At 43.8% G+C, this 25,554-nt stretch overlaps 2 protein-coding genes across 2 annotated transcripts; both read left to right on the top strand.

Annotated features, from left to right (window-relative positions):
• Positions 1 to 3,301: 3,301 nt before the first annotated feature.
• GRPEL2 (GrpE like 2, mitochondrial) lies at positions 3,302 to 8,689 on the top strand. Its single transcript, XM_033927654.1, has 4 exons — positions 3,302 to 3,454; positions 4,692 to 4,848; positions 5,117 to 5,198; positions 6,631 to 8,689. Exons 1-4 carry the CDS (start codon positions 3,393 to 3,395, stop codon positions 6,981 to 6,983), a joined length of 654 nt encoding a protein of 217 aa, XP_033783545.1. The 5' UTR covers positions 3,302 to 3,392; the 3' UTR covers positions 6,984 to 8,689.
• A 3,488-nt stretch (positions 8,690 to 12,177) lies between these two features.
• PCYOX1L (prenylcysteine oxidase 1 like) lies at positions 12,178 to 21,886 on the top strand. Its single transcript, XM_033927477.1, has 6 exons — positions 12,178 to 12,415; positions 13,272 to 13,478; positions 14,164 to 14,338; positions 17,776 to 17,987; positions 18,076 to 18,216; positions 20,237 to 21,886. The coding sequence occupies exons 1-6, from the start codon at positions 12,223 to 12,225 to the stop codon at positions 20,896 to 20,898; spliced, it is 1,590 nt and encodes a 529-aa protein (XP_033783368.1). The 5' UTR covers positions 12,178 to 12,222; the 3' UTR covers positions 20,899 to 21,886.
• The last annotated feature ends 3,668 nt before the right edge of the window (positions 21,887 to 25,554 follow it).

Here is a 25,554-nt window from a genome sequence, read left to right as displayed (position 1 = left end):
CATATCATATCACATATCAGGGTCAAAGAATGCAGGTCCTTCAGAAACTAATGTGTGACCTACCCTCTCTTAGCTGGGAGGGGGGTTGTCATGTCACACACAAAGATTTGTCATCTTATAGATGAGCTTGATAGCAGATATGTGTGTGCTTCTCTTTCTTAAAAAAAAAAAAAAAAAAGGAAACAAAATTAATATTTAAGGGCTAGAAAGATCTGAACCATAACATAATAAATCTTTTGTATACTGCAGCTTTCTTGCAGTTCTGTGCGGTTTACAATTCTAAGATACTGCAAGATACAGTTCAGATTATTTAAAAACGTTTTAGTAATGATTTCCTAAAACTTACATAAGAATCAGATCTTAGAATCAAAGTGCCAAAATTCCTATCCCATAAAGCTGCCTGATAAGCCAAAATTCAATTAAAAAATCTTTTGTATTGGTAACCTTTTACTGATGGAAATTCAAATAATCTGAAACGTCATGCAAAACGCATTCAATTTAAAGTGATCGGGACCAGACCATATAATGTCTTATAACATATGCAACCAAACTTAAATAATATTGTTGCCTCTATCTGCAGCCAATGTAAATATCGGTAATAATGTCGGTAATAATCTGATAAGTGATCAAATTTCTTCAAATTAAATATCAGCCTGATGGCTGTATTTTGATAATCTGCATCCTTTTGATGTTCTTTTTGCTTGAAGCGAAATAAATCACGTTGCAATAGTCTAAAGTGCTTAAAACTACCCTAGCTGCTTACTACTGTGGTATTGGAACTTTCTCCACAACCTAGAGATAATTAACAATGTATCTATGCCTCCCTGTGAAGAGATACAGCAGACATAAAGATCACACTGCTGGGATTACCACTCCATGTTTATTTTTTAAATATACCACCTCCCTAATCTTGGGAGAATGCCTCTAGGCTGGGACCTCATGAATCCCTCACTACCAGGTCAGACCTGGCACTAGGGCTGCAAATTGCCGTCGCTCAGTCAGAGGAGGGTCTACGTACCGACCCTCTGAGCTTCTTCTAAGGTAGTGGCCTGCCTAGAACTTAAATCGTAACCCAAGTCTCAAGACCTAGATTTTAGCCCCACTGCTGCACTGTGCCAGACACCAACCATCTGCTGGAGACAGAGAAGAACAAACTGCACCAGTCCTTCCAGTGGTTTGCTGATGTCACAGAAACTCTGCCTACCTCTGCTGGTTTATTTATTTATTCAATTTTCTTTCCTGTTCTCCCAGGGGAGCTCAGAACGGTTAAATTAATTTATTCAGGTACTCAAGCATTTTTCCCTCCTCTAATGTACCTGGGGCAATGGGAGGATTAAGTGACTTGCCCAGGGTCACAAGGAGCAGTGAGGGCTTGAACTCACTAGTTATGGGCTGGACTAGCAGGAAGATAAGGAGATGTATCTATTACAAAATACTGGTGCAATTTCTAGTGAAGGCAAAAATGAATCGTTCATCATTTTGCTTATATTTATTAAAGTGTGATACACTGCCCTGCTTGTCGGTTTACAACCATCGCACACTAAATGGAGCAAATGGTTTTCATAGCACATTATAATTGAAATTATAAATTTGCAAACCCAACAAAAAATTAAGGGTTCCTTTTACAAAGGTGCGCTGGCTGATTTAGCATGCACTAAATACTAATGCACCCATTATATTCTATGGATGTGTTAGCATTTGGTGTGTGCTAAATCGGCTAGAGCGCCTTAGTAAAAGACCTCTTAAAATTGAGTTATTTATTTAAAGTTATTTAAGCTATGTATGGGTAATTGTAACAACGGTGAAACTAGAGTAGATAGAATATAATTGCAAATCGATGTGATGGATGTGCTTGTTTTTGAGTGCAAATTAACTCAAAAAGCGGCTCGACAGTTGACAATCCACGCATTTCATCATCCATCTTCTGCGGTCGTTCTCTCTTTTTTTAAATTTATCAATTTTTGTCAAAGCTGAAAATCCAAGTTTGCAAAGCCTTGATTGCTTTGTTGCTCAAGTTAGGATGACTACTGTATAAAAATTAAATAGGTGAGCCTCTAAGGTATTGCGTAAACAGCCAAGTTTTTAGATCTTTTCGAAACTGTTGTAGCTCACCTATCAATCTTACAGAGTCAGGAAGTTTATTCCAAATTTCTACCACCTTGAATGCCATAGATTTACTAAGTCAACGGATTAGAGTGTCCTTGAGAAAAGAGACTTGGGAGTACTGGTCAACAAGTCAATGAAGCCCGCGGCAAAAAGGGTGAACCGAATGCTAGGAATGATTAAGAAGGGGATCACAAACAGATTGGAGAAGATTATCATGCCGCTGTACCAAGCCATGGTGCGCCCTCACCTGGAATACTGCGTCCAGCACTGGTCACCGTACATGAAGGACACGGTACTACTTGAAAGGGTCCAGAGAAGAGCAACTAAATAGGTTAAGGGGCTGGAGGAGTTGCCATACAGTGAGAGATTAGAGAAACTGAGCCTCTTCTCCCTTGAAAAGAGGAGATTGAGGGGACATGATCGAAACATTCAAGGTACTGAAGGGAATAGACAGGTTGTTCACCCTCTCCAAGGTAGGGAGAACGAGAGGGCACTCTCTAAAATTGAAAGGAGATTCCGTATAAATCTAAGGAAGTTCTTCTTCACCCAGAGAGTGGTGGAAAACTGTAACGCTCTTCCGGAGGCTGTTATAGGGGAAAACACCCTCCAAGGATTCAAGACAAACTTGGACAAGTTCCTACTAAACTGGAACGTATGCAGGTAGGGCTAGTGTCGGTTAGGGCGCTGGTCTTTGACCTAAGGGCCGCCGCGTGAGCGGACTGCTGGGCGCGATGGACCACCGGTCTGACCCAGCAGCGGCAATTCTTATGTTCTTATAAATGGGTGTGCTCCTTGAATAACAAGTTCAAAACTCCTATAATTCTAAACAAAATCTATGAATAAGTTTAAAAATTTATTTTGAAGGAATGATAAACATTTATTAGAAGTTAATATGGTCAATTTAAATGTAATGACTATTTTACTGTGTTATATTATTATGTATTTATTGCATTTCTTCAAAAAAATGTTATAAAGTGAACAAGTTCCAGTGGTATTCCAATAGAAGGGAATTAGAGAGTGAAATATTCCGTAAGGGATTTGGAAAACAAGGAACTGGAAGCCCCTGGTCCCACTTTCTGGGTCACCTATTCTCCTGTTTTCTTAGGAATTGCATTTGGCCCAGAGAAGGAGCTCCGCCTACAATGCCTAAGGCTCCTCCGTTTCTCGAACTGCGCCTGCGCCGTCTTTGCCGCCCTCCGCCTCGAGCGCGCCAACCCATCCTGCCCCTCGGCCGTGTGAAGCCTGCGCATGCTCGGTGCGGCTGAGCGCGAGGGGTGGAACCGATCATGGCTGCATGGGGTCTGCGGGCGGCTCGCGCCCAGCTCAACGGTTTATTGCGGCAGAGCGGGTGAGAGGGAGGGAGTAACGGGTTTCGGGATGGGGGGTGGGGTGGGGTGGATGCGAGGGGGAGGGGGAAACCTCGCGAGAGGAGGCAGAGGCCGAAGGCGAGGCGACCGCTCGCTCCGAAGGCGACACGCACGCGCCCACAACGGCCACGCGCCAGCGAGAAGCGTCTTCCCCCAACCCCGTTTACACTCCTCAACTCCAGCACGTGACGCGCGCGAGCGAGAAGTCTCCCGCCCCGCCCCGCCCCAACGCAGCGTGCGCCGCCACGCTCCTTAGCCGGCACGTGACCCGCCCACTCCACATTCACAAAGTGACAACATGCGAGCGAGACGCCCCCTCCCACTTCTTGCACACTGGCCTCCCACGAGCAATAACTTCATCCGCTCCACATACCAGATATCCCACCAGTCTTGAGTAATTGCCCTACTGCAGGGGTGTCAAAGTCAGGTTGTCAGGATTTCCCCGAGGAATATGCATGAGATCTATTTGCATGCACTGCTTTCATTGTATGCTAATAGATCTCATGCATATTCAAGGTGGAAATCCTGAAAACCCGACTGGATTGCGGCGGTCCAGGAGGGACTTTGACTCCCCTGCACTACTGAGACAGATCGAAAGTCCCTCAAGACCTAACAGTGGCCATCCCAGGTCCAGCCTAAGAATAAACAATGAATTTCCCCCAGCCATCTCAATAATGGCTATGAACTTCTCTTTTAGGATATCGTCCAAACCCTCAGTGATGTGTGGGAGGATCACTTCCCATGTGTCCAGCAGGGGATTGAGTGCATCATGGACACTTAGCAAGTGTGGAGTCAAACTCCTCCTTACATTCTCCTACCTGAGGACAGGCACATTTCATGTGATGTAGCCCACTGCCAATATCTAGCTATGATGTGGTCTGCTTACAGCAGGAACATAGTCTGGAGTTGGCAGTGGAGAAGGGTACAGATAAGAGGGGCTTGTTGAACTTCTCACTTGTTACTTAAACCTCCACATTCTGCCCTGGGGAAAAGTGTATAAGACTTTGTTTTTGCATATTTTTGAATGTGTGTTTGGGGAAGGTGGGGCAGAGTTCTCGGCAATGAATGAAACTAAGTGTAGTCTTGTATAGATGATGGTGGGGTGGGGGGTATTCAGATGGCCATTTGGCACTACGGAGGCAGATTCTTAAGTATTTTCATTCTTTGTCCTTTAGGTGCTCCTTAGTCTCAACTGAATTGTGTTTCTGCTTGTTACAGGGAATGTGCCCGTGTCTTTAGCACAGCTGCTCAGCAGAGGAATTCGGGAGATGACTGTAATACAGATGATACTCAAGCCCATCAAAAACACTTGGACACTGTTCGTGCTCTGGAAAAAAAGGCTTTGAAATTAGAAGAACAAATCAAGGATTTAAATGTGAGTTTCATTCACTGGGAGAGAGGATGTTTGCATGCAGAATATATTTTTTTTCAGCATATTACAAATTCCTTCATTTATACTTTGATCATGAACCGTAAGATTTACTTGAGCTAGGTTTTGAGCATGCAAGAGCTATGTATGTCACACTTAGTAAATCAATTTATTGTACCTGAGTAGAATAGCTAATTCTGCAAGAAAAAGGTAAAGTTGGATGGATAATTTAGTGCTCTGCTTGCATTACTGTATGCCTGATTTCTTTGAGCAGATACGATACCAGAGGGTTGTGGCTGACTCTGAAAATGTTAAAAGAAGAACCCAGAAGTTTGTGGAGGATGCCAAGTTGTTTGGTAAGAAAAGGGAGTGGAGGGTACTGCCTTACGACAATATAGCTAGCTAGCTCGTTCATAAATATTAACTTACCTTATTTCCTGGCTCTATTACATATTCTACGTCTTCTGTATGTTTTTTTTCCTTATGGTTCATTATTTTCCATATCGCCAAAGAGCTTGAAGACACAAGATGGAGTAGCCTTTGCCTGTTGCATGGCAGCCACCAACTTCAGTTGAGCTTGCTGTACTCATGCTTTTTCTCAGAAGAATGCAAATGGTTTCTGATAGGTCCATTAGCTTGGATCAGAGATGACCTTAGCTCATTGATAGCTCTTGCTGCTGTTTGGGATAAAGTTGTACTTGGTGTTTTAAGATCTTTAAAAGTATCATATTTGTACAGTAAAACAGGGAGCTGGTGAATCCTCCATATTCAGAGCTAACTTAAAAAAGAAGGCATACACTAAGAAGAGCTGTACTTTTAAATCCTGGTAAATATTTTCCAGGTGCAGGACCTTCCCAGTAGAAATGGGGGAGTGGCCTAGTGGTTAGAGCAGCTGCCTCAGCACCCTGAGGCGGTGAGTTCAATTCCCACTGCAGCTCCGTGTGACTCTGGGAAAGCCACTCAACACTTCATTGCCCCAGGTACAAAATAAGTTTGAATGTGTAAAAGCACACAGAAGAAGTGGTATAAAGTCCCATTCTCATACCCATCTATTGAACATATGCTTCAATCCCAATGAATTAACTCACCAAGCCTTCAAAGGAGATTAACCATTGTTTTGCTGAACTGCACTTTCCATTGTTCTTGTGGGGAAAGGAGGGACATGAGTCGACAAGCTACAAGTTTCCCGAAAAGAATAGAAAAATGTGTTGTCTGACTATATTTCAATCCCAAAAATTTACACTTGCATTCAGATTCCAGAGTTCCAACTTTGTGACTCTTCAGTGTACATACAGCCTGTTTTACAAAGCCGCATCACAACAGCCCCAAAGCCCTTTAAATCTCTATGGGCTTCGGGGCCGTTACCACGGCTTTGTAAAACGGGCCCATAGTGTTGCTAATTTACACCATAAAATTTTTCAAAACACTTGAGAAGGATTAATGCATAAATAAGAAAGTTAAAGTATATTAATGTGCCTTATCTTGCGTTAGAAGAAAAAAAGGATAAGCATTATAGATATAAATGAATTATATCTGTACATGAAATATGTGGAATAAAAATAATTTAAATAATGACAATGAGGTGTGTGTGTATGTATGCTGTTTGGAAGCAATGACAGGTAACAAAGAACTAGGCATGTGTTCAAGATTGAATGTGTTGGTTTTGTTTTTACTGTCTTGATCTTTATAAAGTAGTGGACAGATTTTCCTTAACTACTCATGGCTAGCTTGCAAAATTAATAAGAACTGCTCCAGACTTTTGTTCAGACATGTTTGCTATTTCTTTAGGGATACAGAGCTTCTGTCGGGACTTAGTAGAGGTGGCAGATATAGTGGAGAAAACAACGGAACATGTTGCACAAGAGAAACTCGACAGTGAGGAAGTATCACTGGAAACCATTTCTGAAGGACTCTTGCTTATTGGTGCCAAAATAGAAAGTGTTTTTGCCAAACATGGTCTACGCAAAATGAACCCCATCGGTGGGGCATATGATCCTTACGACCATGAAGTAATTTGTCATGTGCCAAGTGAGGGTGTGAAGCCTGGTACAATTACCATGGTGGCCCAGGATGGTTACAAGCTTCACGGACGCACCATCCGGCATGCACATGTCGGGTTAGCGGTGGAGTCACAGCAATGACATCATCCTATCACTAGGCATTGATCAAATGAACAGCAGACTCTTCACAGTCTAATTCACCTATGTGGTTTTTTTATTACTATTTATTAGCTTTCTATAATGTGAATGGGCTTTGTGTTGACTGCTCTTAATCTCAAGGTATTAAATTATTTAATTATTGGATACTTTTTTGAACATCAAGATTTAGAATCTCTCTATCTCATTCAGGCTTTCTTCACTCTTGTTTAAGAAGCATCACTTTATATTTTAGCAATCATTTCACGGAAATAATTTTAATAAAATGATAAGAAGGCTGTTAAATTAGTAGACCCACATGTAAGATCACTAACTGACCAGTTACCTAGTGTAAAACCATGTGACTTTTGAAAAAACATTTTTAAAAAGGTACTTTTCTCTGCTTAAGCAACTTGTGTTGAAAATATGTCTAACTATCTGATTTTTTTCAAAAACTACATTGAAGGTTTGTCCCTGCATGGCAGGTACAATGGTGCCTCGTGCAAGTAACTATTTTGAAGGTGCATGGTCGATTGTGAATATAACATTCCTCTGTTGGACTCCTTACTATGCAATTTGTATTCTTTTTTGTCTGATATCGAAAATCTGCATTTTGAGGAGTTTGGTTATGATGATGTCACAACATTGCTGGGCTAGATTTGCGCTTGATATATTGGGAGCATGTCATAGTTTTTAGTGAGGTCTAGTTAGGAGAATAAGTATATATTTTAGAAGAGCTAATGCTGTGATACTTGAAAGGAGCTTCTTTTTGATATGTTGGAACATAAGCTTAGACGGTAACAACCAGAAGAAAAATAAAAGCAAACAAGTTGGGATGAACCAAAGATGATATTAAGCACATTTTCTGGCAAATAACCTGTGCTGCTATCTCGTGGTTCCATTTGTATCCTTTTCCTTTGGGCTTTATCTGAAGAGTGGGGTAAATCCGATTTAGATCTTTTGTTTCGTAGGGGAAAGATGTAAAATTTTACACTGGGGGAAAATTGCTGACCTGACAAAGGCCTGCTGGCTTTAAAAGGTTCACATAGATCTAGTTTTTAGGTGACCTAAAGAATCGGGTCCATACATTATAACATCTGAAAGTCAGAAATGCTCTACAGTTGTGTGTGAAAAAGCTCATGTTTCCTGGAGGAAAAGTCCACATTCTGCTATTGAGAAGACACAGTTTGCCTTGGTTCGGTAGCATGTTGCTACTTTCTTGGGATTCTGGAATCTCGCTATTCCTTGGGATTCTGTGTGGGATCTTGCTACTCTTTGGGGATTCTGCATGGAATCTTGCTACTATTTGGGGTTCCAGAATGTTGCTACTATTTGAGTTTTTGCCATGAAGTTGGAATACTTGGCTAGATGGACCATGGTTTGACCCAGTAAGGCTATTATGTTAGTGAATGTCAAAAGTAGACATAAGATGAGTTTTGAACTTGCTAACTCTGAGGAGGAGGGCAGTGAGAGTTATTTATTTAAAGTTCTTTAAGCTATGTATGGGTAACTGTAACAATGGTGAAACTAAAGTAGTTAGAATAGAATTGTTAATCGTTGCGATGGACGAGCTTGTTTGTGAATGAAATTAACTCAAAACACGGCTTAATGATAGACAAGCAAACACACATTTCATCCACCATCTGCAGTCATTCTCCTTTTTTTAATTTAATTTCTGTCAGAGCTGAAAATCCAAGTTGGCAAAGATAAGATCCAAACAGTAACAAAACCTTGATTGCTTTGTTGCTTTAGAATAACTACTGCATAAAAAAATAAAATTACTTGCCATTAGTTTTCAAGGACCAATCACGTCAAAGAATGATGCTTGTCTGGACGGTTGTATCCTTATGCACCAGATGCTCATAACATTGACAGATGCATATGTGATGTACATGTCATCTATTCTAGTGTATACTTATGAAGGGAACTTTTAAAATAAAGTAAAATTCTGGAATCTCTCGGGGCACACCGTTTGAGAGACACTGCCCTGGGAAGGGAGTAGATTCTCTTCTTCTTCAAAGAAAAAATAAAATCAGTATGTACCAGAAAAGTATCCACCGGTCAGTCTTGCATAATATTTCTCTATATGGGTTATGCTCATAAACAGAAAATATTTGAATCTGATCTGATATTTATTTAGATGTCCACTTGCTGTCTCATCATCCTCAGTATATGGATGTCATCCTTTGGACTTGAAAATTGGATATCCTTCTAAAATTGTCTGTTTTGAGGTCATCTTCCAACATATATATTTGCACCAAATTTTATATTGACTGCTTACAATGCATAGGTATTCTGTTTAATCCATGAAAAGGGGTGTTCTGTATGGACAAAAAAAACAGCAATTACATTTCAGTTCTGGTGCTATGAAAAAAAAAATCTGTTTGCTCAGTATTTCTTTATTCTGTAAGAACTGAATCGGAGCCTAAAGTGAATATAAATGCTTGATCTATCTCACCCCCATGCACTGGCCAGGAAGAACTCTTTTGTGGAGGCATTATTGATACAGCTTTTTTTCCTTTTAATTCATGGTTGTAACATTGGTGATTTGGGAGGCTACAGTGGCTATGAAGATGTGTTTGCAATAGCTTGTAACATCTGAGGTCAATTTTGGACTTACCTTGCACAGTTTGTTCAAGGTGAGTTAAGGAAGAGTAGCTTTTTTTCCTGTCCCTGGAGGGCTTAACACTTGAAGTTTGCACCTGAGGCAATGAAAGTTAAGGCCTCCTTTTATCAAGCTGCATTAGGTGTTTTTTTTTATCACCAGCCACTACTTTAAAAGCTCTGACACTCATAGGAATTCTATGAGTATTGGAGCTTTTACCGCAGCAGCCTGTGATAACCCTAATGCAGCTTGATAAAAGGGGGCTTAAGTGACTTACCAAAGCCACAAGGAGAGTTGGTAGGATTTCAGCTCTAACCATTAGGTTACTCTGTTTGCTTTGGTTGCTTGTCAAGATGTGCAGTATAATTTGCAAATCAGCTTTTTTTGTTTGTTTGTTAATCAAATCCACTGCTTCTATAGTAGCAGAAGTTGAATAAAGAATACTTTTTGTGATCTGGATTTGGCTCGCTCCTTTTTCATTAGCATATATCCATTCAAGTCTACAGCAAAGTCTGCAAACCTTTCCTAGGTGGTTCTGATGAAATGCATTAGTGCAGACTTGTGTAATTGCTACCACAGCAACTTCCAGTCTGCTGGGATCTTTTAAATCTTCAGCTGAGTGACTTCCATCTTTTATACTAAATTTAAGGCCTATCTGATTCTTTCCTGAAGAAGTGCAGCTGAGAGCTCCTGCCTGCTTTCATGCAGTTCACTAAGCTGGACAGAATTGAGGTGCTATGCAGCGGGAAGATTAAAATGGTGGTGGTGGTGGTTCTATTGGTTAACTTTCTTTTTAGTTTCTTTTATGTATTCAGTTTTCTATACCATTCTCCCAGGGAAGCTCAGAACGGTTTACATGAATTTATTCAGGTACTTAAAGCATTTTTTCCTGTCTGTCCCAGTGGGCTCACAATCTAATGTACCTGGGGCAATGGAGGGATTGAGAGGCTTGCCCAGGAGCAGCATAGGTTTGAACCTACAATCTCAGGGGCCAGAGGCTGTAGCTTTAACCACTGCACCACACTCTTCATTATTTCTGTTTCTACTTTCATAATACACCAGAATACAATAGTTCCTTTTATCCACCAGATCTCTCAACAGACACCACCTATTTATAGCATCCCTCCTCACCCCTACCCCCTTTGGATCAGTCCAGTATCTCAGTGATTCCCAACCCTGTCCTGGAGGAACACAGGCCAATTGGATTTTCAGGCTAGCCCTAATGAATATGCTTGAGAGAGATTTGCATATGATGGAAGTGATAGGCATGCAAATTTGCTTCATGCATATTCATTAGGGCTAGCCTGAAAACCCAATTGGCCTGGTGTTCCTCCAGGACAGGGTTGGGAACCACTGCTCTAAGGAATCCTTCAAATGAGGGAGAATTCTTTCCCCTAGCTCACACCACCTGTGTCCCATTCAGCCAGGCATAGTTCATTGCCCTCTTTAAAGAGTTAGCAACAGAAGCCATGCTTCCTTAAATCTTTTCAACTCATCATTCAGTGGGATTTCCACTTTCTGATTTTCAAAACTGAATCCATTTTAACCAATTGTGTTCAGTTCTTATTAAGCCCTGGCATGGACTTTTTGAAACCCTCTATGCAACTGGAGCTGCTGAACTTCTCCCCAAAATACTTGCAGCCCTTCTAAATAATCCATCTCTGTCCCAGCATTGGCTGGCATGGATCCCCGCTACTGCACTGTCGTCCATTTCTCTAGCTAAATATGTAAATCTTTCCTTAATTTAATCCAAGATCCCAGTTTAAGCATATCCTGGGTGCTTAAAGTGTTATATAATCTTGTTAATACCCAGGGGCTGTGGTTCTTTCTCCAAAAATATGATATGATCTTGTTCACTTTCTTCCTGAGTAAGGCTACTAGTTACCCATTGAGGGAGCTTTATGACACTCAGAGTTCCTATAAATGGCGGAAGCAGCTCAGAGCATTCAGCACGCCAGTCTGCTAAAATCCGGGGGGTATTGAAAATATAAATTAAAGAATCTAAAACAGCATGCAGAATAGCAGTTTTCAGAGACTACTTCAGAAAAGCAAGCCTAGTTCCTAACCAAGAGAAGTTTTCAAGCCTCTCAAGGTAACAACATGGAAGTTGCTAGAGAGGTTTTGAAAAGTGCCAAGGTTGGGTGCGAAAGAGCAGCTCCAAAGCAAGCAAAACACTGGTCCTGAAAGAAAGAAGGGGTGGGAGGATGATCCTGTGCATTTTGCAATCTGGGGCAATGGAAGGTTGGAGGTCTTGCCCAGGGAGCAGTGCTGGGGGTTGAACCCCTCAAAGCCACAGGCCCATGTTTCTAGTTGAAGCCTGCCCGCATTATGACCCGTTTGGTTGTATAGGAGCACATAAGCTTTGCCCTACTGGCCGAGGCAAATGAGTCCTTCCAGAAGCACTAACCATCTCTCCCTTGTATTTGAAGCCCCCTCCCAGTCTTTTACCCAGCGCAGCATCAGCAAGAAAAGTCCATGGGCTGGAAAGTGGTTTTGTCCAAGTGGACATAGCGGCCCTTTAATGTCCTTTTGTCTTGCCAATAAAGTTCTCGCAATGTCGCCTTTCCCATTGGCAGCTGCTAGGCGACAGCAACTCCCGCCCCCCTAAGACCCAGAAGCACTTCCTGCCTGGGCTGCAGCATGGAGGCCGCTGGCCCAGATCCACAGACCGAGCGGGGCAAATGGAGGGGCTGCTCAGGCGCCCTTGGCCACCAGAAGTCCAGGCTGTACCTGGAGAGCAGGAGAGCAGCGCCCACCCTCCTCCCCCTGCTGCTGCTCTGCATTTCCTGCCCAGCCGGTGCCCAGGGAGCCGCCACCCCGCCAGAGAGGATCGGTACCGGGGAAGGGAGGGGTGGGGAGTGGCGTGCATGCAGCCGAGGGAGGGGAGGGGGAGTCTTGTGCATGCAGCCAAGGGAGGGGAGGGGAGGGGAGGGAGAGGCTTGTGCATGCAGCCAAGGGAGGGGAGGGGGAGGCTTGTGCATGCAGCCAAGGGAGGGGAGGGGAGGGAGAGGCTTGTGCATGCAGCCAAGGGAGGGGAGGGGAGGGAGAGGCTTGTGCATGCAGCCAAGGGAGGGGAGGGGGAGTCTTGTGCATGCAGCCGAGGGAGGGGAGGGGGAGTCTTGTGCATGCAGCCGAGGGAGGGGAGGGGGAGTCTTATGCATGCAGCCGAGGGAGGGGAGGGGGAGGCTTGTGCATGCAGCTGATGGAGGGGTTCAGAGGTTTTATCTCCATGATTATGAATAAGGGTTGGGGGAAGGGGATATTAGGAAATGTCAGGGGACAGGAGACAGCTGCTTTGTACTTGCTACAGCCTCTAAATCAGTGTCTTTAAAACTTTTCCAAGCTGTGGTACGCTAAATTCGTGGCCGCGACTGGAGGGTTTCCGCACATATGCAGATGTTGCTACAATGACATCATGCCAACATCCATGCATGCATGGAGGCCCTCCAGACGGGGCCCTGAGCTTGTTAACCCTAAAATGACTATGGCAATGGAGAGCAGGAGAGACACTGGCTGACTCGCCTACAAAGGCACACCCGGAATCTTGCCACAATATACTGCTCTAAATAAATAAATAAAGCATGTTTGACCTCTGCCAGTGGTTTGGTGACGCTACATCAGTCACCCAGCATCTGTGAAGGGTAAAGTGCTCATGCTGGATCTTGTTTCTTTTTGCTCCCCTTGCCCAGCTGTAGTGGGTGCTGGAATAGGCGGCTCAGCAGTGGTTCATTTCCTGCAGCAGCAGTTTGGACCCCAAGCGCAGATTGATGTTTATGAACCAGGCAGTATCGGAGGGCGACTGGCAACCATCACAGTGAATAAACAACACTACGAATCTGGCAGTGTAGCCATCCATTCTCTGAATCTGCACATGCAAGACTTTGTCAAATTGTTGGGTAAGAAAAAGGCACATCCACTCATTCTGTTAGGCCATTTTATATACTTAGGGCTCATATCACCCCAAATTAATAATTTTTCTGACTCCCCTTTTCATATCTTTCTTTATGCTTCATTGTTTGAAAATTTATATTTACTGCTGTGACCAGAACTGGCGGGGGTGGGAGTGTGCATGTCACAAGGAGCACCAAGCATGCCTTAAGCTGAAGGAAGCAGAGATTGAAGGGGGGTTTGGGGGCCCCCTCTCCAGCCTGTGCACATCTAATACTAGACTTGGTTGTGGTGTCTCCATATGTGTTTCTGATGTGCTCCCTATGTGGACTGGCTTTCTTTGCTGATGCAAGTTTTTCAACATGCTACTGTACTGCTGCGTACTATTTGAAGTCCCTGGCTCCAAACCCACCACTGTCACTCCCTGAAATCATTTAACCTCTCTGTATGCAAGCTTTGACTGTCTACTCCAGGAAATTTATTATAAGAAACAATACAAAATCTATTTCTTCATTTTAGTCATGAGATCATCTTTTATAAGAGAGGTTGATAATAATCCTGAAGCGCTCCTAGACAGGCTGATATCTGAAAATCAGATAACATTGTAGAGTCTGGCAGCCTACTACTTACAGTTATTAATCCTCCTGTTGAGAATAACGCACATAGTATGGGGTAAATCCCTCTGTTTTGCAGGTCTGAAACACCGCAGGGAGGTTGCAGGGAAAACAGCCATCTTCAATGGAGAGCAGCTGGTGCTGGAGGAGACAGACTGGTATCTACTCAATCTTTTCCGACTCTGGTGGCATTATGGCATCAGTTTCCTGAGACTACAGATGTGGGTGGAGGAGATTATGGAGAAGTTCATGAGGTATGGCTGGTTTGATCCTATCTTCTGTCTAACGCAGGCACAGACGGACAGTGAGGAAGAAGATGGAGCAATGCCATTGCATACCCAGTCAGGTTCCAGGCAGTGGGGCAATATGGCACTTCCTGGAACAGTCTTCTGCTACATATTCTGTATTTAAATATACTTACCTTGAACTACTACTGAAAAAGATGTCGGATAAATCTAAGTAAATATGTGAAATCTAGGTGCCAAGGCTGAGATCTTTCAGCTCTCTCTCCTGCTGCCCTCACCAAGGTTGAAGAGTGGAGTGGGGGAGAGATCCCTCCGGGGGCTACCTCAGCGACTAGGGCTTGATTTATGAAGGTTGTTTTCCCATCCTGTGTTTACAGAAAAGAAATCTTAATATCTCAGACCTCCTAATGCACCAGGTGCACAGCAACAGCTCCCCCAACTCAACACTCTGTTTGTCTCTCATCTCCCCCTAACCTTCTCATCCCCAGCCAACAACCCACCCCAGCCACTGCCCTAGCTTGCAGGCATCTTCTCCCAACCAGCAATACCATCCAGTGATCCAGCCAGTCTCTACCTCCTTCCTAGCTAACCAGCCACTCCCCCATATAGCTAGCTGGCCAACCAGCTCCATTCTCCATACCTAGTCGGCCACTCCTTCCAATGAGCTATGCTGACCTCTCCCCTCACCTCATAGTGTGCTAAAGGCAGCTACTCCCCCGCCATAAAACCAGAAGCTGCACTGCCTTTCCTTTGCACCATGCAGGTCTTAGTTTGAGCCACATGGTATGGCAACTTATATGTTGGTCTCATGGGTCCAGCACAGGACTTCTTACACTGCATGGTTGAAGAGAGAAGAGGAAGGCTTCTGTTTCAGCAGAAAGAGACAGGAAAATGGAGTATAAAAGTCCCAAACATGGCACTTAATATTTGGTGACCCTGCCTTTAGGCATTAAACAGTAGGATTGATGCTTGATGACAATTTTTTGGGGTTGCTGTCCTTCAGTTGTGGTAGAGCAGAGTACGACTTTGGGGTTCAAAAGGGGATTGGACGAGTTCATGAAGGAAAAGGGGATCCAGGGGTACAATTAGAGGGTTACTATACAGTACAGAAGGCTGTAAAGTAATAGATCACTACAGGTCATTGACCTGAGGGGCCACCGCGGGAGCGGACTGCTGGGCGTGATGGACCTATGGTCTGACTCAGCAGAGGCAGTGCTTATGTGCTTATGTGTAAACTGCTAAAATTATATCTGTTTAAGAAGGTCTTTCCCTGATCATTTGAACTCCTTTTGAATTAATCGGTATTGACTAAGTGGAAAAGGAAGTTAACCACTCTGATAACATAAGAACATAAGAATTGCCGCTACTGGGACAGACCAATGGTCCATCCTGCCCAGCCATCCGCTCACCAGTTTAGCATGAACTTGTCTAACTTTGTCTTGAATCCTTGGAGGGTGTTTTCCCCTATAACAGCCTCCAGAGGAGCGTTCCAGTTTTCTACCACTCTCTTGGTGAAGAAGAACTTCCTTACGTTTGTACGGAATCTATCCCCTTTCAACTTTAGAGAGAGCCCTCTTGTTCTCCCTACCTTGGAGAAGGTGAACAATCTGTCTTTATCTACCAAGTCTATTCCCTTCATTATCTTGAATGTTTCGATCATATCCCCTCTCAGTCTCCTCTTTTCAAGGGAAAAGAGGCCCAGTTTCTCTAATCTCACCCTGTATGGCAAATCCTCCAGCCCCTTAACCATTTTAGTTGCTCTTCTCTGGACCCTTTCGAGTAGTACCGTGTCCCTCTTCATGTTCGGTGACCAGTGCTGGACGCAGTACTCCAGGTGGGGGCGTACCATGGCCGGTACAGTGGCATGATAACTTTCTGTTCGTGATCCCCTTCTTGATAGTATTAAGATTTGTCTTGGTTTTTATTTGTATTGTTTTAATTTAATATACTACTACTATTAATGATTTCTGTAGCACTACCAGACATATGTAGTGCTGTACAGAGTCACAAAGAAGACAGTCCCTGCTCGGAAGAGCTTACAATCTAAGACAAGTCAGACAAATAGGATGTCATGGATACAGTTAAGGGGAACAGTTAATCAGCTGACTGGGTTGGAGGGCAGAGGAGTAGGGTTAAGGATTGAAAGCTAGATCAAAAAGGTGGGTTTTCAGTCTGCTTTTTAACAAGGGAAGGGGCTTGGCGGACAAACTCAGGTAATTTATTCCAGGCATAGGGGGCAGCTAGATGAAAGGAACAAAGTCTGGAATTGGCAGTGGAGGAGAAGGGTGACACTAAGAGTGACATCTGAGGAACGGAGTTCTCTGGGAGGTGTAGAAGGAGAGAGAAGCGAGGAGAGATATTGAGGGGCAGCAGAATGAACACAATAGGAGCTTGAACTGTATGCAGTGGTGGATATAATATAATCTTCAATTTCTGGGTCGTTCTATACTGATCTAAGTTCAAGAGAACTTACAAATCAAGAAGTTTACATTACGTTTAGGAGTTACAACAATGAAATATAAAGTAAGCAGTATACTCAATTACCAGAGATAAGAGATTTAGTAATCATCCAATAGAGGGGAACGGAATGACACAGGGATAAATTGGTCCCCGTCCCCACAGGAACTCAATTTCCTCATCCCGTCCCTGTGGGTTTTGTCACTGTCCTTGTCCCTGCCCCATTCCTGTAAGCTGTACCTTAACCGCATAAGCCTCAAACACTTATGATTTTAAACTTACAATTTGCTACAGTGTAAGAAAGAGCCTAAGCTGAAATTCTTCAATCAAAATGAGACTCAAAACTCCAGGTACAGATTTAAGCGACTTCAGATCCTCTAAAAGAGCCCCCAGAATTAATTAACAATATGATGAGTGTAGGGTTCTTCCTGGGGAGGGGTCTGGAAGGGAGATTGTGATTCTTGCATTTTCCTTCTGCCGTGTCCTGTTGCATCACCCTAGTAACAGAATTTCAGTAAACAAAAGAACCATTAAAAGTGATATAAAGCAATTGCTTATCTAAAAGCAAATAACGTTTTCAATGCAGAAACTACAGTTTATGCCAAAAGCCCTGTAGTTTACTTGGAATTTGCTTTAGAATTTAATTGGGTTTGTACTGAAGGCTTGGTCTGTATCCTACAAGTTTGTCTGTAGAAATCCAAGGTAATGCTATTCTTGTTACTGTCTGAAATTAAAACTACTGTACTGAATCACTGAAACTCAGGATTGGAAGCTGTAAGCATGCTGTCTGGTGTGTTATGTCTTAATCCTAATTAGCAGCCCTTCTCCTGCACGATGCTTTGATCCTGACTTCTCCTGTATCTTGAGTGATCTCCGCTGTGTGGCAGTGCAGGGCCTTCTGGGCCCTCTGTGAACTATGGCTGCCTGAATTGGCAATGGAAGTGCTTTCTCTTAAATCACTCACCCTCTGTTTCCCCTCTTGCCTTCAGGATCTACAAGTATCAGGCACACGGTTATGCCTTTTCCAGTTTGGAAGAGCTGCTGCACTCTCTGGGGGGTGAGCGTTTCGTTAACATGAGTCACCGCTCTGTGGCTGAGTCTCTGCTGGAGGTGGGGGTCACTCAGCGCTTCATCGATGAAGTCATTGTGGCAGTTATCCGGGCCAGCTATGGGCAGCCTCTGACCATCCCTGCGTTTGTGGGTGAGTGGCAAGAGGATTTGATTTCTAGATAAGGGCACTATCCCAGTAGTGATGACACAGGAATTTGTGTGCTTTATTTTCTTCCCAGGAGCCATGTCACTAGCAGGAGCCCAAGGCAACATGTGGGCCGTGGAAGGAGGTAACAAGCTGGTGTGTAGTGGGTTGCTGAAGCTGACCAAAGCCAATGTAATCAAAGCAAAAGTGACAGGAATTGCACTTTACAATACAGGTAAGGTAGGCCCTAGAATGCTACTTATGTAACACTAGTAACAAGGTCTGTGTAAGGCAGACCTCAAGCTGCTCTTCTGAGCACAGGTATAATATTCAAGCAGAAACCAGATTGCAATAGCAACTGTAAGACAGTACATTTCTCCAGTTCACCGAGGGCAGGATGCACACAGCTCCAGCAGCCTGGAAAAAAATGCCAGGTTGGGAGCGATTTTAATTTCCCAGGACATGCTCGGCACCAAATAACATTCAAATCATATGTACACTATTTGTGCTGAGTATCCCAGAGAAAGGGGGGGGAGAACTTTGCCTGGCGCCTGCACACAAGAGCTAAGCATTCGGCACATCTATTTTGCACAGTTCCCGATCTGCCGGAGCTGCAAGCAACTTTATCTACTGTTTCTTTGTTTTCACAAGCCAGTGTGGACATAGCTGTTGTGCATGTCTTGTATGAGTGCATGTTCCACACCTAACAGCTGTATTCTGACCACAGACGCGGGGTATACACTAGCACAACACACAGAAAAAGTTACCGGCAGTTCCAGACCTGCTGGAAAATTTTGCCCGGTAAAAGGTGGGCGTTCCTAGAATTTCTGTATTAAAAAGCATCCATTTAAAAACACGATCCCATCCTTAGTCTACACAAGACAGACAAAGGTACCATTTCATTCTTCTTCATTCTGTGCCAATAATCCAAGTTCACATCATTTTAATACTAAGGGTTCTCAGTGGCTGCTACTGCGATTGGCAGAAGCCTCCAAGAACCCTTTTGAGCATCGCAGGGGCCTTACAAGTAAGACTGGCTACAACCAGACTTACTTGCAAGGCAAGCATTTGAGCATCAGGGCCCAGGTAAGGCCCTGTGGGTGTTTGGTGTGATCTAGTAGTGTGCAGTACCACAGTTTGTCACCAGAGAGAACACTCTTCATATTCCCTTTTGCACTTTCCTACCTTCTGCAGTCACGAGTGTGTTCCTTGTGCTTGGATGAACAGTATTCAATGATGCTCCCGAACCCTTCACCTCACAAGCCATTTTGAACACTTTCTGCATATTTCCAAACTGCTTTTCCAAGTGACAATGCTCAGATATTCTGCAACTGATCCCGGCCTATTATTGAATCAGAGTATGATTTTAAGGAAATTGTAGAGAAAGCTTATGCTAAGCCAGTATTTAACATAGAGCGATCCAGGGTCTTCTCCACCTACCTCTTCCCCCAATCACAAATCCTCTCCCTCTGTTGATTTGGAGGAGGCTGAGCCTGATTTAGCATTTTTGTACTGTCAAACCTATCTAGAAATCTCTCCACTCCACAATCTTCTGATTTTAGCTTCTTTTCACTTCACTTGGGCCAGTGGAAGTAGGGTGAGTGGTTAGTGGGTGACAGCAGTCGGACAGGATCTGCACTGGGTTTCTGAGCCTCCTCGTACCTGCAGGCCCCACAGCAGCTTTTCCTCGTGCATCGGGTTTCTGTAATTATTCATTTAACCTGTAAAAAGCTTTTTCTCTAGGTGTAGTATAGAAGCCTGCATAGGAGGTAGATCACAGGCCCTGCATGGTTTCTAATACTCTCCCCTATCCCTTATCCAGCTGTGGAGAAGGCTTTGCCTCCAGCCCCCATCTCTGGGCTCACGAGACCCCTTGTGAAAATGGCAACCTAGTCAGTTGCCCTGCTTGCCCTCTCCTGTTCTTTCTTTCTCATGTAAGGTTAGCTCTGACCACACTTTGAACTTAGTGTTTTATTATTAACATTCAACAGCTGAACCTGGTGAGTAAAAACTAGATTTTATCCAAAAGCCAAGCAGATCTCAATTAAAACTCTGAGAGAGCACTTATTTTAAACAGTGACTCTTTGTTCTAGGAATACTTTCAGGTCTGGTGAAATTGGAATCGAAAGGCAACAGTAAAATACATTTTTTTTGCAGCTAAATTTCATGATTTTTGTGATGTGTGCTCTGTATTTAGCATGGAATGAAAGGCGTTTCCGCTGACAGCTTCTCTCTTGTTCTGTCTTTGTCTGCAGAAGGGAAAACACAGTACAAGCTCAGACATGAAAGCGACAGTGGGAACGGTTCAGACATTTATGACATGGTGATTGTAGCCACACCTCTTCATCGCGGTGGGACCAACATCAGCTTTGAGGATTTTGAACCTCCTGTCGGGGAGTTCCCTGGCACATACCACCACATGGTGTCCTCTGTCATTCATGGCTACCTCAATTCTTCTTATTTTGGTTTCCCGGAGCCAAAGCTTTTTCCCTTTACCAGTATTCTGGCTACTGATAACCCTGACCTCTTTTTCAACAGTGCAGAAAATATCTGTCCAGTTAATGTGTCCGTGGGGTTCCGCAGGAAGCAGCCTCAAGAAGCTGCAGTCTGGAAGATCCTGTCGCAGCAACCTCTGGACAGGCAGCAACTGAAGACGCTGTTCCGCTCCTATTACTCTGTCCAGGTGACAGACTGGGCCGCGTACCCCCACTATGGTTCTGCCCCCAAAGAACTACCGCCCATCATTCTCCACGATAACCTCTTCTACCTGAGTGGCATGGAGTGGGCAGCGAGCTCCATGGAAATGAGTGCCGTGGCTGCTAAAAACGTGGCTTTGCTCGCTTTCAACAGGTGGTTCCAGAACCAAGAGAAGATTGATCAGAAAGACTTGATGCACAAATTAAAGATGGAACTGTGACGGCCAGAGCACAGAGGGGGGACTTTGTAGTAATACCGGGGACATGGGTGAAAGCTACTGAGGTTTTTGAGCCCGATATTCAGCTCCTAACTTAGGCTTCTAAATTTGTGCCCTATTTAGGGTTAAATATTCGGCTGGCAGCAGTTGGTGTTTTGCTGACAGCTTAATGCTGGGCCATGTCTGGGTTCGAGTAATGAACGGCTGATTAAGTACTGACTCTGCCCCTAGAAAGTCCACAGCACAGCTGTTTCAGCTTTGGTGCCACTATGGAGTAGCCTAGTAGTTGAAGCAGCTGCCTCAGCATCCCGGGGTGGTGAGTTCAATTCCAACTGCAGCTCCATGTGACTCACTTAACACTTCACTGTCTAAAACATACAAAACCACTTTGAATGTGTAAACAACACTGAAAACGCTATCAAGTCCCATCTCCTTTACCCTTACTATGCAGTTAAGTACAGCTGGATATACCTGGTTAGCCCCAGGCAAGCCATTTAAATGGCCAAGAGTTGAGTTGCTTTGAAAATCAACCCCTTAAAAGTTACACTTATAAGCCTCATGCTAAGCGCCTGTTATTCCTGCCCTGAATCTGTCCCCGTTGCTACTTCCATGTTGTGTTTCTAAATTTAGGAGTGTAGTGAAATTTTACCCGGCCAAATTAGGAGCAGAAATCCTTTGAATATCGGGCCCTTTATTTATTTTATTTTGTCCTTGATCCCTGTGCACTGGAATTCTCGCTGTCCCTGGGGCAAGTGGTGACGGTCTGCTTCCCTCTAGAGGTCCTGGAAGCTACCAACTTCGAGGCCAGCGAGGCCTGAACACTGCTTTGCATGGATATTGCAGTGGCCGCAGGCACTTCTGCATTCTCTGCTGTACCTCGGCACCTTTATTTCTCTTCACTTTGCTATGAAACGTATTATTTCTGACAAAAAGGCATGGTGATGGGAAAGCAATGAACGGAGAGTAAAATAAATCAGCAGTGTAGTCGAGATTTTGGCTGTATCTGTTTTATGGAGTGGTTGCTGAATATGAAATTTGTCTATGGCTGGGGTAATTGCACTCTCAGTAGCTTTTTAGAGACCTCTGTCGTGCCGTCCTGTCAGCTGGAGCCATAATAGCGTTTGGTGACCTTGGACACCGACTGCACCACGGAGCCTGAAAGATTATAAACTTGAAGATCTCTCACCGCCTCTGACAAGGAAGCCACAGATCGGTTCCAAAGGAGAGCGAACTCTTGCTTGGCAGCCAGCCAATCTTCCTCTTCCGAGCAGGACCCTACAGCGCTTTTATGGTGCAGTGAGGTGGCTGTGTACAGTGAATCAGCAGCGTTTTCTGATAAGCATGCCCGCTCTCCCACACGAGCTGTATTGTTCTCCCTTACTGAGCTGTTTGCTGGCATGGCAAGGCTAGAATCGTGTTTTACGTCTGGCCCAGAAATACAAAGAACAATGAAAATGACATTAACTTAGCAGGGTAACAGATGCTGCTGCTTTGATCTCGGCCTCAGGGGCAGATTTTTATCAGGAATGGCTTTCTTTGGCTCTTGCATTGCATGAATGTTTCTCTCCTTTGGGGTAAGAAATGCCCCAGCTCCGAGCAGCACAGTTTGCCCTGGTTCTTAGTTTAATCTTGATTAAGTTTTAACATCTTACAGAAAAATGCAACACACAAATATACTTTAGAAAATTCTTAATGAAAAACATGTCATTGGGTTTTGACCAAGTACTAGAGATCTGAATTGGCCACTGGGCTTGATGGACCATTGGTCTGATCCAGTAAGGCTATTCTTCTTATCCCTCCCTCCCATATGTCTGGCTGGTCAATCATTCCATCACACACATTGCTTAACGAAACCCTCTAAAGAGCTGCAATATTCCCTGATCTTTCAGCTAAATTAGCTTCATATTTATAAAAGAGTCACACAGTTTCCTGCCAAAAATCCTTCCGGTTCTTAACTATTGCCTGTAGTATCATGAACAATTTCTTTGTATTTACTGTCAGATAGGTTGAAGTAGCATCTGCTCCACAAATCACCATTCCATAAGAAAGAGGTATACGAACTTCCAATATATTTTGTATTTTATTCCACATCTCCTGCCAGAATGTTTGAACCAGTGGGCAGGAAAACAAAAGATGATCAAGTGTACCCACTTCATTTGTGCAGCTCCAACGTGCAATGGACTTGTTAGCATCCAATTTCTGTAACTTAAATGTTCTGTGGAGCACAAAGTGAAGAGTAAAGGTTGCCCTGTTTCAATTAAAGACCCAGACACCCCAGCACTGCGTGATAAGAGCCTATTCTATAATGGAAGTAAGGCGCTTGGATTCCCTTGTAGAATACTTGCCTAACATTTATCTGTTCACATGTGTGCCAGACATAGAGCTGGCGTGGGAGCACCAGGAGCACGTGTAACTTGTCCCTTTGGAAATCCATGTTGTGTAGGTTAAGCAGTGTTTCCACCATAGCACTTTGGCAGAAGAAGAATATTTCCACAACTATGAATGCTCATCAGTGCCGTGATTCTAGACAAGTGTGTGTGTAAATTTGAGTGCTTAGTTCCGAGAACTGGCCTTCTAGTGTGAATCCCACTGTCCCATAGCATCGTGGCACTATTGTTGCTTGAAAGGAGCTGATGCCACATTGCCCTGTGAGCCTTTCTTTGCAGAGGCTCACAAGTAAAGGAGTGAAATGATTGGAAAAGTAGGCAGAGGCGAGATCATATTTTATTTTTATGTTAAGTTACAACTAAATTGGGATATGGTGGGTAATTAATAGCTCATTACTATATTAAACTAAAAAGCAGGAGGGGCCATTGATCAAGGTTAGGAAAGGTCCAGCTACAAACCTAATGAATGGGGATAAATTGATTTGCATACAACTAAAGGAACATTAATTGAAGTTTTTCCCATGAATTTGATTATGCTTGATCAGGAAATCATTTTTTTAATGCTCAAAGCCACTGATTACATAAAGCTCAGTTTTTCTTAAAATTTGCTATTATTTTTGCTTAATGGAGCAGAGTTATTGGTATTACAGCTGTAACTTTTATGCTTTCACACTCGGCAATGATACATTGATAAAGACGTTGTATGCAAAAAAATCTAGCCGTGTTTTATTAAATATCTGCACTTTATTGTGGAAAATAACAGATATTTCACATACTTTGCTAATAGCTAAACACGTACATATCGGTGAACAGTTTTGTTGGGCCAACTAGGTTTTCAAGCGAGTAAACGGAGACATTTCCTGTTTCATCCTCTTGGCATTGCCAGTGAATGGTGGGCAAAACCAGTGGACAGGTGGTCCGTATTGCTGAATAGACGCAGCTGAGCGAGGAGTTCAACTGGGAACTGACTTTGTCTCGGTGCAGCGTGAGACCTTGTTGCACCTCAAGAAGACATCGAATGCTTGAGCGTTTGGAACGCCATTGGGAGATGACCTGTTTGGCTATTAGTGAAGTAGGTTACATTTCTTCATAGTAAATGTCAGCAGATAAAGACCTGAACGGTCCATCCAGTCTGCCCATTAGTTACATGCATTATAAATTTATGATTAAACCTCCCCCCCCCCCCTGTACGAAGCCGCATTCGGCTTTTTTTATTGCCGGCTGTGGCGGGATTAGCTTTCACACTCATAGGAATTCTATGAGATTTGGAGCTATTATCGCCATGGCCAGCAATTTAAAAAAAAAAAAGAAAAGCCTAATATGGCTTTGTAAAAGGAGTCCTAAATTAAATTGACCTTTTTTTCTTTGGATATTTCTGGTCCACCCAGTCCTGTCTCTAGGTTCCAGCTACTGGAGTTGCCATCGCAGCTAACTCCAGCCCGTCGTTTGCGGATCCATACCGTAATGTCCACATGTTCCAAGTTACCCTCCCCAGCCCATTCGATACCGTATTGCCATATACAGGACACACACCATGCAAGTGCTTCAATATATACCATTCATTTTCTAATTAGAGATCTGTGTTTATCCCATGCTTTTTTGAGTTCTGTCACCATTTTCCTTTCTACCACCTCCCTCGGGAGGGTTTTCCAGGCATCCACCCTCAGTGGCGTAGTAAGGGGCATACGGGGGTGGGGGGGTGCGGACTGCCCCGAGCGCTGAGTCAGTTGGACCGCTGGCTCGTCTCTGCCGCACCATTCCTCCCCCATCCTGTGCCTCTGTATTATCTTCGCTAGCGCAAGCAACTTCTGCCTGTTGCTCACGCCAGCCTGGTTCCCCTCTGAGTCACGGGGCCAGGAAGTGACCTCAGAGGGAAATCCAACGCTGGCGCAAAGAGCAATGCTGCCGAAGCCACTCGTGCCGGTGAAGATTTACATGGGGGTGGGGAGGGAGAGCACAAGCATGGAAAGGGGGTATGGAGGGCACAGTCACAGTCCACCCTCTTCAGATATTGAAGATTCATTTAATAAAATACTGCTAGAAATTTTGCATAAAATGGCTTTTTATCAATGTGTGAGAAAGCATAAAAGTTATAGCTGTAATACCAAGAAATTTGCTCTATTAAGCAAAAATAATAGCATATTTTAAGAAAAATGGAGCTTTATGTAATCGGTGACTTTGAGCGACCCCAGGAAGGACTTTAAAATGTTTTTAAAAATAATTTTCTGATCATGCAGAATCAACTTCATGGGGAAAACTTCCCTTCGCATTG

This window comes from Geotrypetes seraphini, chromosome 18, assembly GCF_902459505.1.
Source record: "Geotrypetes seraphini chromosome 18, aGeoSer1.1, whole genome shotgun sequence".
Lineage (NCBI taxonomy): Eukaryota > Metazoa > Chordata > Amphibia > Gymnophiona > Dermophiidae > Geotrypetes > Geotrypetes seraphini.
Note: the sequence above shows the minus strand (reverse complement) of the source record. Positions and strands in the feature narration are given on the sequence as shown.

What these genes read in the sequence shown, in the direction of transcription:
- GRPEL2 (XM_033927654.1), top strand. Translation starts at nt 3,393, where the DNA reads ATGGCTGCATGGGGTCTGCGGGCGGCTCGCGCCCAGCTCAACGGTTTA. An exon ending in AACAAATCAAGGATTTAAAT is followed by an intron (nt 4,849 to 5,116) that starts GTGAGTTTCATT and finishes TTCTTTGAGCAG; the next exon opens with ATACGATACCAGAGGGTTGT. An exon ending in GGAGGATGCCAAGTTGTTTG is followed by an intron (nt 5,199 to 6,630) that starts GTAAGAAAAGGG and finishes CTATTTCTTTAG; the next exon opens with GGATACAGAGCTTCTGTCGG.
- PCYOX1L (XM_033927477.1), top strand. Translation starts at nt 12,223, where the DNA reads ATGGAGGCCGCTGGCCCAGATCCACAGACCGAGCGGGGCAAATGGAGG. An exon ending in GACCATCCCTGCGTTTGTGG is followed by an intron (nt 17,988 to 18,075) that starts GTGAGTGGCAAG and finishes TTTTCTTCCCAG; the next exon opens with GAGCCATGTCACTAGCAGGA. An exon ending in AATTGCACTTTACAATACAG is followed by an intron (nt 18,217 to 20,236) that starts GTAAGGTAGGCC and finishes CTTTGTCTGCAG; the next exon opens with AAGGGAAAACACAGTACAAG.